Below are 12,637 nucleotides of genomic sequence, written 5' to 3'. Positions count from 1 at the left end.
CATTTGCAATGCTTGAGGAAAGCACGGGGTAAAGTGATTGGCTATGGGAGAGTGTAGCGTCACTGCCAGTGAGGGGGAGCTTCGAGGATGCTCCACTGAGCTGAGAGGGAATACATTTGTTGGGAGTTTGCACTGAGAGCTCAGCCATTATCAGCTGTACCACTGAGAACAGGGGCTTCTCGGCAGAATACTTTTCCACACCCAGTGCTTGTTGACTCTTCTTCTTGCTCCTCTGCAGCCATGAATTATTTGCGTCGGCGTCTCTCAGACAGCACGTTCATCTCCAACCTGCCCAATGGCTACATGACAGACCTTCAGAGGCCCGATCCTGCTCAGCCTCCTCCACCTGCCTCCAACACCCCTGCCAAGTCTCCGACATCTGGGCCAACACCTCCAGCCACTTCCCCTGCTCCAGAGAGGAAACCCCAGCCAGTTCAGTCGACAGGAGCGGGTTTCTTCAGTTCCATTACCAACGTTGTTAAGCAGACAGCTGCCTCTGCAGGGCTGGTGGAGCAGACCCAAGTCACGACACCTAAGAAGTTTAAAATTCTCCTGGTCATTGATGAACCACAACAGGAGTGGTAAGAGAAAATGCTGCTCTTATATCATTCGTGTTGTGTCATTCATATGCTGCTGTAGGCATTGTTTCTATGTTCCAGCCATATAGCTGTTAGGTAATGGTTAAAGAACTGCTGAAACAACATCTCTATCAAGCACCCTGCAGAGATGAATGGGGAGTGCTGCTGTGGTTTGATGTTACACCATGCCAGTGTTCAGAATAATACACTCAGGCAGCCAAAACTTAATCAAAAACAATCCACTGATTCTCAGCAGTAATGCCATTATCCCAAGATGGAGGACTTTAAATGTCCTTTGTTTGCTCTTTTTTGTAATAAATGCAAATGCTTTGTTTAATCGTTTTATTTAGTTTTGCATCTGTCTGTACAAAAATCTGATTAATTAATTAAAAATGGTGAAATACTGCACTGGAATGTGATTTTTCACCATTTTTAAAAAAAAGGAATAGTGTTCCACAGGTTGTGCAGCATTGAGAACTGCATGTTATTTCTAATACTGCAGTGCTTCCCCTCAATCAATGGGGTTTCCCCCTGCTCAGTGATGGAAGATCACATGGCATGACAAGAAATTAAACCTATGGTGCATAAGGTTCTCTTAGTTGTGAGTCCAACCTTAAAATGTATAACATAGTTATGTTTCTCAACCCTTAACCTCAGTAACCTTAAGGCATTAAGCAGTTGTACTGGCAGCCGTGTCCTAGGGGATCTTAGTCAGAGGTAGCTTAAAGCAAGCATCTTTGTCAGTCGACTGCTTGAAGGACTTAAAATGTTCTAAATGATTTATATGGAAATTACTTTGCGTGTTGTCAAACAATAGAATATATTTGATTAACTCTCTCACCACATGACAAACATTTATTTACGCTGGTGGCATGTTTTTCACTGCAGCATATCCAGTCATTTTCAGTTACCACCTAAACATAGAAAGCATAGAACTGTAACTTAACTCTTTAATGCCTTTGATGCCTTTTTAACTGTATACCACAGAGTATACAGTGGTATACAGTTAAAAAGAATGAAAAAAAATCAGCTTGCTTCACTTTTAAACATATACACATAAGATATCTTGCAGTTACATGTATTTTCAGCAATGTGAAATTTGTTTATTCACATTGCTGAAAATACATGTTTATTCATACTCATAGACTACACCTTATTCAAAGGTGTAGTCTATTATTCCCCCAAATCAGCTGGGATAGGCTTCAGCCCCCCAGTGTATCTAAAGTGGATAAGCAGTTAAGAAAATCTTTAGCTGGATGGATGAAAACACCAATAGTTGAAGGAATATAGTAATAGGTAGACAGCATGGTAAAATTTGTCAACACATCATGTCTCAGAAGGTTAATATGTTACCGTTGTTCTATATCATGTATCAACCTTAGCTAAATGCCACTGTGTGTGTGTTTATTTGTGCAGGACTGGCCATTAATGGATTAGAAACCCTGATCGTTGTTGTTATTAAGATGAGACCCTCGTCAGCAGGATGGATGCCAGCTTTTATATTCACTTGTTCTATATTTCTTATGAGAGGAAAGGAAGATCAAATATTGCTCTGCATATCTGGCACAGAAACAAGATATAGTAAATTAAACTAAAGTTTTGCCCTTCATCAAAGACCCTTCTTATAGATAATGTAGGTTGAGTCGGTTGAGCTGATAGGATGTGCCATTATTTTTACTGTCAGTATACAACAGGAGCTGATATGTAGAAACTCCTGTGTAAAAACCTTAGGTAATTATCTGCCCTGACTGTACCTATATTGCAGATAAATCCATTTTGAAGCTTGATGTGTTCATAACATGTGCAGTTTACTGTTGTTGCAATGTGCATCTAGTGCATAGCCACTTTGGACATCAGCTTTCAAAGGGCTTCCTCTTTCTTGAGCCTGCATCTATTTTTTAGGCCTGCTCAATATCACCACGAGGGAGGTATTACATGTTTGACTAGGTTTTTTTTCTTTGGGACAGGTTTTATGGGACCTTTTGCCTAGTGATTTATGGTCACTATTTCAGTATAAATCAGTTTACATAGTGTAGGCTGGGATTGCTTTGTTTTGTTTAGCCTTTGTACTCATTCTGTTAGAGCATAAAAACCCTAACCGAGAACAATTTGGTGAAAAAAGCTTCAGAATAGATGTTTTTATATTAATACATGTTTTGTTTTCCTTTGCCATGTTGGCACAGTGTAAGGTTTTGCTTTGTATTGCTTACATGCTCACTGTGTGGCAGGATGTCCAGACTTTTGTCTGCACACTGCTGCAAATGTAAGGAAGATTAATGAGAACCTGCTGGCCCAGGACACAATTGAAATCAAGAGAGGTCTCCAGGCTAATTGCATCTGTGAGAAGGCTCAACCATTAAATTCTGTTTACTTTCTAAAACATTTAATTATTTTTCACTTCTGAATGTTTCTCTAACATATCTAATTGCCTGTAACTTATATGTTTTATTATTAGATATCTCATGTCTTTTATGTACCCAGAGCTGGGCAAAGATGAAATCACAGTAAGCGTAGAATGACACGAAATCTAGAATATAGAGAAAACAGAAGACATTAGTATAGACATTCTATTCTCTTCATTATACAACAAGCTAAGCAGAATACTTACAGTGTGTCGTAAAATCTGGGTGTTTACCAGGGTCAGAGCGCAGACTGATGCTTTTTGTTATTCAGCCAGTGTTTGACTTGTTAGATGAGGCTGTCAGTCATGAAGAGTTGTTTATTTTGTTCCAGGATGGCTGTGCTATAATTTGCTTTTACAGGACAGGAGGAGCAGATGGTTCACTGTCTTACTTATCAGACTAATGGCTGAGATGCCTTGGTTCCTTGCACACACTATATAATGTAGCTCAGTTTCAGAAACAGCATTTCTTTAATTGAATTGCTCAATGTTAAAAATTACCCAAAAAATAATTAGTCTACTGTTTCATCTGATATCAGAAGAAGATGCTGTGAGCTTAATCTAGTTCAGACATTGCCAATATGTGAGAGTGAATGTTACGCAAGCAAAGTAATAAGACATTAACATTCAGCAAGGATTCTGGCTTACCAAGCCCTCAGTGACTCATCTGAAAAAATGTCTGTCATAGCAATCTTTAATTTGGCAAATGTTTTACAGCATTTAGCCAAAACCAGCATCCCCTTAAACCTTAGATGATCCTGAGGACATTGTGTGTCATTCCATTTTATATTTTTATGCTATTTTGGCTGTGCTGAATGAATATAGCTCATGTTCGACAGAGGATATTAATTTTTTTAATGTTAGAATGTTAGAATTCTTGTCTTGGTTCCTTAAATGAGCTTAAAACGGCTAAGCTATGCAAAAACGGCCGCATTTTATCCAAAGGGCAAAAAATACCCCATTGAAAACAAAATTTTTTATCCTACATGGGTAACCTTTCACAGCTTCAAAGATATCTCATAAGCAAGAATCAAAACAAAATTGGAGTTTATTTTGGTTCTTGTTCAGGTGGTTTATGCAGCTGTGCTGCAGCCATAGTTACAGGTATGAGCATTAGTGCAGGAACAGTCATTTTGGAGCTACTAAAGTGATAAGTGTGTGTCACTATTGATGTTGGATAAGGGTTTATGTGTGGTGCAATACAAATAATAATCAAACTCTCGTTGAATTAAATGAATTATTTTAGTTTTTTGTGGAGCTATGTAAACATATTGGCCTTTAAAGGGTTAAAACAAAAAGAATTATAATTAATTTTTCCTATTTATATTTCAGATTGAAGTAGTTTTAAAAGCGTTATCACTGAAAACAAAACATTAATTTCTTATTTGTTTTTAATCTCATGTTTAATTCAAGTCAAAAGAACCCCTGTTGATTCTTACAAATCAATGATCCATGTAAACATCTACTGTCATGCTTCCTCGTTTCAAACCAAGCAGGTGTGAAGCCAGCAGCCAAATCCAAAGGAAGAAATAAATATAGTTTTATATAAAAATAAAGTCATTGGTTTTTGGACGAAAGCTAAACTTGACACCAGAGAATCTGTTTGCTGCGAGCTGACAGCCACATTCTAATGCATATTAATGCAGTGCATTGAAAGATCACTTCTTTAAATGTGTGGCTTCGGTGGCCTTTTCAGTGTGCTGAGCTGAGACGTTCTTTGCACAGTGAATAACCATGAATTAATCACATAACCACACCTCTTTTATACAGTCATTCCTTATGCTAAAAAATATTATTATTATAAATATTAATTTAAAAAAAAGCTTATTTGTACAAAATAAAACTTATCGTGCATGATGTACTTGATTTCAGGGATCATGTTTTGGAAATAATATCTTTTTTGTGTAGGTTGGCAGAGAGCATTCATTGCAGTGCAAAGCAGGCTCTTCATTTTCCTAAATATTAGAGCGGTGATTCATATTTTAATGCTTGTTTTCTTCAGCAGCCAAGTAGATCCCAATGCTCTAATTACATTTTGAATGAATTATTCAGCTTTTCCTCCCTGTGTGACAGGAGGGTGATTGTGCAGTTTTTACTAAGCTAACTACCTTTAATTTAGTAAACTACCACCGTAAGGGTGTGTTTTTCCTGATGAAACTGTGTCGTACTCAGGCTCGGACATCTGATTGCTGCCTTTTATAAGTTTTATTGCACAAGCATAAACTAACACCAGTACAGTAACCGTGCCTTTACAGAAGCCAGGTAATCAACTGAAAGACACAAAATAAAACAACCATACAACATTAACAAAGCAACACTATTAATGACAGTACAGTTTAGTAATAGTCATATTTATAGCTTTAACACGTTAGTTAACACAGAAACTCACTAGCTCGGCTTCATCAGTCATAACAGCAATATCAATGAAAAGAAGATCCGGCAGGTAGGATCTATGAGCAGCCGTTAATACGTACCATCCCAGACTTACATAAATCACTCCGTCTTAAATAAATTTGTCATTTAAAGCAAATTTGAGTCTGGCTGATAATAAATCACAACAAACAAATTGGCATGTTGGTGATATGGGAAAAAAACCACACAGTGATGCAAATGAAAAGGAAGACCAAGTAGGAAGTGAAAAACATGTTTGCAAAATATACTTACATCATGCGTCATAATGTCATATTGTCTACAAATTTTCTTTGAATATAGCTATAATAATTTATGTAGCACACTTGCACTGTAGTAGCTGGTGGTTAGATTTAGTATGAACTTGAACCTGTGGAAATTCAAACCAAAATTCGAGCTTAACAATGGCAGCTTGAGGGAAGGATCTTTATTTGTGCTCTCCCTAGTATTGATTTGTCCCAGTAGTATCTGTGGCCACAGCTTATCTTGTCTGGGCCATCCCCTGTATATCAGTAAGAGACACAGAAATAATAGGCGCAAAATCGCTGTGAGGCTTTGGCAGTTTTCATCCCTGTATAGTTTTTGGTCACTGATCCACCTTAATCGTAAAACCCTGTGATAAGACTTCCTCTTCAACAGTGATCCAGGTGACGGAAAATGTGGGGTGTCACATTTATTTTTAAGAGCTGAATTACAAGCCTGAAAGGTGCAACCATTTTGGGAATCTTTGAATTCAGTGAATGTTGCCTCATTGCATCATCCGTGTTATCCCCGTAGGCACCACTGTTACTGGACGAAGCAGTCAGAAATGCTCAGTTACACCTCTGTGTAGACTGTGTAAGGCTTGGCTTTATAAATACAGTTTATTGTATTTTATTTAGTGTTGTAATGTTTTATGGATGTCCCTGCCAGATTGAGGGGGAAAGGTGTTGGAAATCTGCAGTTAGAAAACCACAAAGTGACATGTCTGGATTGTAATACTTCATGCACTTCACACATTTGCATATATTGAGCAGTGATTTCTGAGCCATATTTTGTGTTATATTTGTTGCAAAGTAAAAACTAATATGATCATTGTACTCAGAGGTGCAGTCAGTTGAATCTATTTTGGAAATCTCTGTAATCCTGTTGTTGTATTTGTGATTACATTAAAAGTTAATGCTTTCTTTTTACCCAGGGCCAAATTATTCCGCGGAAAGAAAATACTTGGGGATTATGACATCAAAGTGGAACAGGTACAATTCATCAGCCAAATTAAATCCATTGCAAGTACACTTTGAGTGCAGAGTATGCGAGTTCATAAGTTTAAATGCACTGTTCTCTTTTCTAACGATCAACTCCCTAGGCTGAATTCAACGAGATCAATGTCATAGCTCATGCAAATGGAACCTGCGATGTTAACATGCAGGTTCTGAGAAATGGTACCAAGGTTGTCAGGTAAGACACATGCAAACACACACAGAGAAGATTCAATGTAAAGTGCTGTTTATGTAGCACTTTTCTAGTTGTACTCAAAGTACTTTAGACTGCAAGTCACATCTAACCATACAGTCATGCAGCCCTTTACTTTGCACACTTCTTATCTACTTCACATCCCATAGTTCATCTTCACCAGTTAATCTAACAAAATGAGTCACTTTCGCTTTCTTTTTTTAAATCAATATATATACACTAACAGTCCCTACCTTATCTACATTGTTATCAACAGCCTGTCATTTTTATGGTGAGTTCTCGCCACATCTATGCTGTAATTCTATTTTTTAGGTCATTCAAGCCAGACTTTGTCCTCATTCGTCAACATGCCTTCAGTATGACCCAGAATGAAGATTTTCGCAACCTGATCATTGGCCTGCAGTATGGTGGTGTGCCAAGCATCAATACCCTCGAGTCCATCTACAACCTGTGTGACAAGCCGTGGGCGGTATGCAATCAGCAGTCAGGCAGTGGTTTACTTAGAACAATAGTAGCAGGCAGATGGATGAAAACACTGATCTTTTCTGAATGCCCTGGTTCTGGATTGCATTTCATATTGTTTAAAAAAATTCTGTGAAACAATTTCCAACTTTTGTATGTTTGTCGGTTATTTCTTTATGTCTGTTTATCTTTATGCATGTGCAGTTTGCCCAGCTTATCAACACCTGCAGAAAGTTAGGACCTGAGAAGTTCCCTCTGATCGAACAGACTTTTTACCCAAACTACAAGGAGATGGTGAGAACCATGTTATCTCCCCCATTTTTACTGCACAAATTGAAAATGTTTTTATTTGTTATTGACATTAAAAACTTTGTTAATGTGTGAAGGGATAACATAAGAAGTAACTCAAATTATAACTTGTTACTTTAGGTAAGCATGCCATCGTTTCCTGTTGTTGTGAAGATTGGACACGCCCACTCTGGTATTGGAAAGGTATACAGGTTGTTCCTGTTGCAATAATATGAAAGTATGCAGACTGTGGATATACTCTTCATTAAAACAACTATCTTTTTTCAATATTTTACTATTTTCTGTCTAATCATTTTGTGCACAGGTGAAGGTGGACAACCACAGTAAGTTCCAGGACATAGCTAGTGTTGTGGCTCTTACCCAGACCTACACCACCACAGAGCCTCTCATTGACTCCAAGTACGATATCAGAATCCAGAAGATTGGCACCGACTACAAAGCTTACATGTATGTAGAACACTTTTGTTGCTTGGCATTACAAATAAAACAGAAGATGGGCTGACATTGCTTTAATTTGTGCAATTTACCCATATCAGGAGAACTTCCATATCTGGTAACTGGAAGACCAACACGGGCTCAGCTATGCTTGAACAAGTGGCCATGACTGATAGGTGAGAATGCTACAGTCAGTGTTTGATGTTTATGTAAGCATTGTGGTTATAAAGGGATAGATGGTCAGCAACAATGCTCATGTAGGCTGTGGTGTTTAAATGGTATTCACTTGGTACTAAAGGCATTTAATTAAATAAATAAAGGTATGAAGAAAAGGATCTCTGAATGTACAACACATCAAACCTTGAAGCACCAGGTGTCACTCATGTCAGCTAAGAACAGGAAACTGAAGCTACACCAAAACTCCCTGATCATTGCACTGCCACCAGCCTTAATCATTAATCCAAGACAGGATGGATCCATGTTTTCATGTTGTTTCTGCCCCTGCCATCTAAGTATTAAAGCAGAAATTAAGACTCATCAGACAGGCATTATTTTTTAGTTTTGGTGTAGCTTCAGTTTCCTGTTCTTAGCTGACATGAGTGACACCTGGTGCTTCAAGGTTTGATGTGTTGTACATTCAGAGATCCTTTTCTTCCTACCTAACCAAAGAATGGTTATTGGAGTTACTGTTGGCTCTCTCAGCTCAAAACACTCTGGCAATTCTCTTCCTATATTTGGCATCAACAAAGCATTTTTGTCTAGAGTTGCTCAACTTAAATTTCAACCGGTCATCTTGGCAATGTCTGTATGCCTAAATGTATTTAGTTGGTTTCAAGTTACTTTTTTTTTTTGTTAGGTACAAGATGTGGGTTGACACCTGCTCAGAGATTTTCGGGGGTCTGGATATTTGTGCAGTTAAAGCTATCCATGGGAAAGATGGCAGAGACTACATCACTGAGGTAGGAATCTAGGACTGTCATGTTTAAAAGTCAACTTGTGCATTTGAAATATACTGTTTGACATGAATGTCACATTTTATATTAGGCCAAGCTTTTCACAAGACACTGCCCTCTGCTGTCTCTCTACTGTAACTATCTTCCACTTGTCATAGGTGGTTGGTTCTTCCATGCCGCTGGTAGGTGAACACCAGGCTGAGGATCGACAGCTCATTGCAGACATGGTGCTAGCAAAAATGAACGAGTTAGTGGAGAAAGAAGCTAATGCTCCCAAGAGACCCACCACCATACAACCATCCCAGGTACAGCAGCACACAGGCACAGCAGTTAGAAGCAGTAGCGTTGTGCTAGTTTTGTTTTTGTTTATGTTTTTGAATATTGTCAGTGGTGTGTACTGTAAGATTAAAAAAACATTTAGCTGTTATAATTTTTCACCAATTAACTGTTGAATGAGTAAATTCCTAAAAAAAAAATTCTGTTTTTAGGGGACCGGCCAGAAGGGAGAGATTACTGGTGAACCCACCAAGAACGGTGCTGGGCGCCCGCCTCAAGGTTGTCTGCAGTACATTCTTGACTGTAATGGCGTTGCAGTGGGTCCGAAACCAGTCCAGGCCAACTGAGTAATCCAGTAGAATGGGGATATCTGAGAGTCTAGATAACAGCGATGTACCTGCTGAACACATGCACAGACGTGTGTATGTGTGTGTGCGTGTGTGGATGCTCATAGCTAGAGTCAAATTTTTTGGTGGCGTGAGCTCAGTACAGATGAGTGCTGGCCTGGACTGTGTTTTAAACTCTATGCAGTGTCAAAACGTACTGTCTACTTGTTGACCTGTTGATTTAAGTGTGCTTTTATAGGACACCTGTGTTTCAGTAGCTGTGGTTTTTCTTTGGGGCTGTTGTTGATGATGTAAAAAGCAGATTGTGCCTACACTGAGTTCGGTGCTGCTCTGTGCTACTCGTTTAACCCAGCTATGGATCTTTCATTTGCCCTTCCCACCCCTTTTCTTTTTGTTTTGGTGTGTACCTTTAGATATTGTTCAAACTGTGGAAGATTGTACAGTTTGAAACTTGTGTATATCTCAATATGTAAACAGTGGGTGTGTATGGCTGTAGTAGTGATTATTTTCGTACTAATACTAATAAATAGAGTTTTTTTTTATTTGTTTTGCATGATTGATAGAAAGGCAGGTGCAAGTCAGTTATAAATGTCTGATCAAGTGGGATGTTCACGTAACATCGCTGTTACACCGCTGTATTTATCTAAGCTGTGTTCCCTGTGATTCATGCATTGTGAATGTGTCATAAGAAATGCATATTATAAGTTGTACAGGATAAAGTGTAGAGATACAGTAGAGACATACAGTATATTGCCTTTCCAAAATCTTTTTTTTCCCTCTTTTTCATTACTAGTTTCACTAGAAAAGAGATTATACAGAGTTTTAATAGATATTTAATCGATAATAGAGTTAGTCTAAGATGTATTGATGATTTTATTATGCAGAAGGTGTGCAGGTGTCTACAGACAACTTCTATATATTTTGAACCAAAGAACATATCGGTTACTTTTAATCAGTCTTTGCACTCCAGTAACCCACAACGTAAGTACCAGTGATGAGACCGTTAATTCTGCGGCTGTCACAAGGAGTGTGCAATTTAATCAGAGCAGAGCGCTCCAAGATAACAGTTATGTTTTCAAATTGCTTGTTGTAAGTCACACAGCAGTGAACTGACGCTGCATTCAAGCTGTTGTGTGGAGGCAGACATTGTTTCTGATAATAAAAAGCTGTGTAATGTATGATTTGCCCCCTCCATTCCTTACTCTCACTCTGGAGATCAGCTATCATTGGAGGTGTTGCCATGACAACAGTGCAAGTGCTCTGAGATTTAGTCTGGATTCCGGTAGTAGTACTGTGTCCCCGTTACTGCCATTCAAAGATTCCTGTGAGATGTTGGAAGTTGCAATAATTTATTTATTCATTTTGACTCTTTTAGAACAATAATGTATTTTTTTTAATCCAACCAGTCATCAAATTGATACAACAAAGCTATAGCCATCCATGCATTAAATTGTGTTTAGACAAGTGGGTTGTTGGGTTTTGGGTTTTTTTTTACACAATTGATCGTTGTCCAGTGGCTTTTGTGTGGAAGCCATTTCGTATATCCAATACAATAAATGGTGTAACAGCTAAAAAGCAACCAAATCAACTGTAAAAAATAAATCCGCACCATTTTCCAACAATTTGTTTGTTACAACAGTATAAAACATGTTCAGCAAGTTCTGTGTGCAGTCTTTTTCTAAGTTGTATAAAGTGCCATTGTAACTGTGAGCGTGTCCTTGTAAAAGCCATGCCTGCGGCTTATTGGATGTGTTGTTCTGTTTAATAGGAAGTATGCCATGACAATGATTTTCAAAGGAAGAACATGCAGAGGTACCCCATCAGTAATAGCTGCATGGTGACGCCTTGGTCGGTGATTGTGATTATTTGGTCACTGTGTTGAGGTGGAACTTGTGTCTTCAGACCTAGTGAACTGTATGCGTTAAAGACCGTGGTACTTCTGAGGCCAGTGTTGAGCTGTTCGTATCAAGATCAGAGGACAATATATTGTAGAGGGGAAAAAATCCTCTCTGGAAATTCAACCTCTGTCACTGGCAATAAAGCTTCCTTTGCAATACATGCTTGGGCTGTGTCCTCATATGTGTTACGATGATATTTTAATAATTTTATTCATTATGGCAACACTGGGTAATATGACAGACTCATCTAAATTACACAGTCTAGTGGGCAAAAGTTCAGCTGCTAAGCGCACATACTGCGATGCTTCCAATGCATGAAATTATATCTGTATTGTGAAAGAGATGGTGATAACACATCTCCTCTGCTTTGTGCCTTCATATTGTGCTGTTTGTCTTATATGTTGAGAATGTGGGATATTTTATTTGTATCAGACAAGTTAATAAATAAAACTTGTTTGGAGAACTGGCTACTCTACATATGAACACATATGAAGCTTTCATTTATCATTTTGTCTCCATAGCTGTGATACACTTTACAATCATAATTATTATTTTCACAAACACCTGCTCTAAAGCTCATCCTCAAATGTAAAGTGTTTAAAAAAACAAAAAAAAACAAAGCATAGTGGATTTTTTCAGACACTGCACCAAGAAAGTCTAAGGTAGACACTTAAGATTCAAAAACTTTAACATTTTCAGTGCACTCAAGTTCCAGGATTGAAGCCAACACTTCAGTTTCTCCATAAAAACACTTCTACCTATCTACACAGAGCTATAAAGCACCAAAACCACTAAAAAAAGAGCATGACAGTGAGGAAAAACCACAATGACCTCCAAAGATGAAATAGGAATACATAGATTCTGTCATCAATGCTCACATCAGGGCTCTGGTTTTCAGTTATTCAGAGAGCAAATATACTCTTGCATGAATTCACACACAACCACACACATGCTGATTGACTCTGCACCTAAAAGGTTATGATTTTCCTGTTTTTCAGTAAATCCCAATCTCTAAGGAGTGCCTCCGGAATGAATGAAAAAGGCTTTTTCTGCATTTTCAGTGAAGACACAGCCCATCTGCAACTAGAGGAAGTTTATTTTCTGAAAAAAAAAGAAG

At 38.2% G+C, this 12,637-nt stretch overlaps 1 protein-coding gene across 1 annotated transcript; it reads left to right on the top strand.

Annotated features, from left to right (window-relative positions):
• On the top strand, nt 1-12,554 carry syn2a (synapsin IIa). The gene is made up of 11 exons (XM_040007880.1): nt 1-581; nt 6,566-6,623; nt 6,734-6,825; nt 7,153-7,309; nt 7,507-7,596; nt 7,732-7,794; nt 7,916-8,058; nt 8,148-8,222; nt 8,903-9,005; nt 9,158-9,304; nt 9,488-12,554. The coding sequence occupies exons 1-11, from the start codon at nt 241-243 to the stop codon at nt 9,620-9,622; spliced, it is 1,404 nt and encodes a 467-aa protein (XP_039863814.1). The 5' UTR covers nt 1-240; the 3' UTR covers nt 9,623-12,554.
• Nucleotides 12,555-12,637: the final 83 nt, after the last annotated feature.

The sequence above is a fragment of the Simochromis diagramma genome, unplaced genomic scaffold, assembly GCF_900408965.1.
Source record: "Simochromis diagramma unplaced genomic scaffold, fSimDia1.1 OVJJ01000545.1, whole genome shotgun sequence".
Lineage (NCBI taxonomy): Eukaryota > Metazoa > Chordata > Actinopteri > Cichliformes > Cichlidae > Simochromis > Simochromis diagramma.
This window is presented reverse-complemented; position numbering and strand designations above follow the sequence as displayed.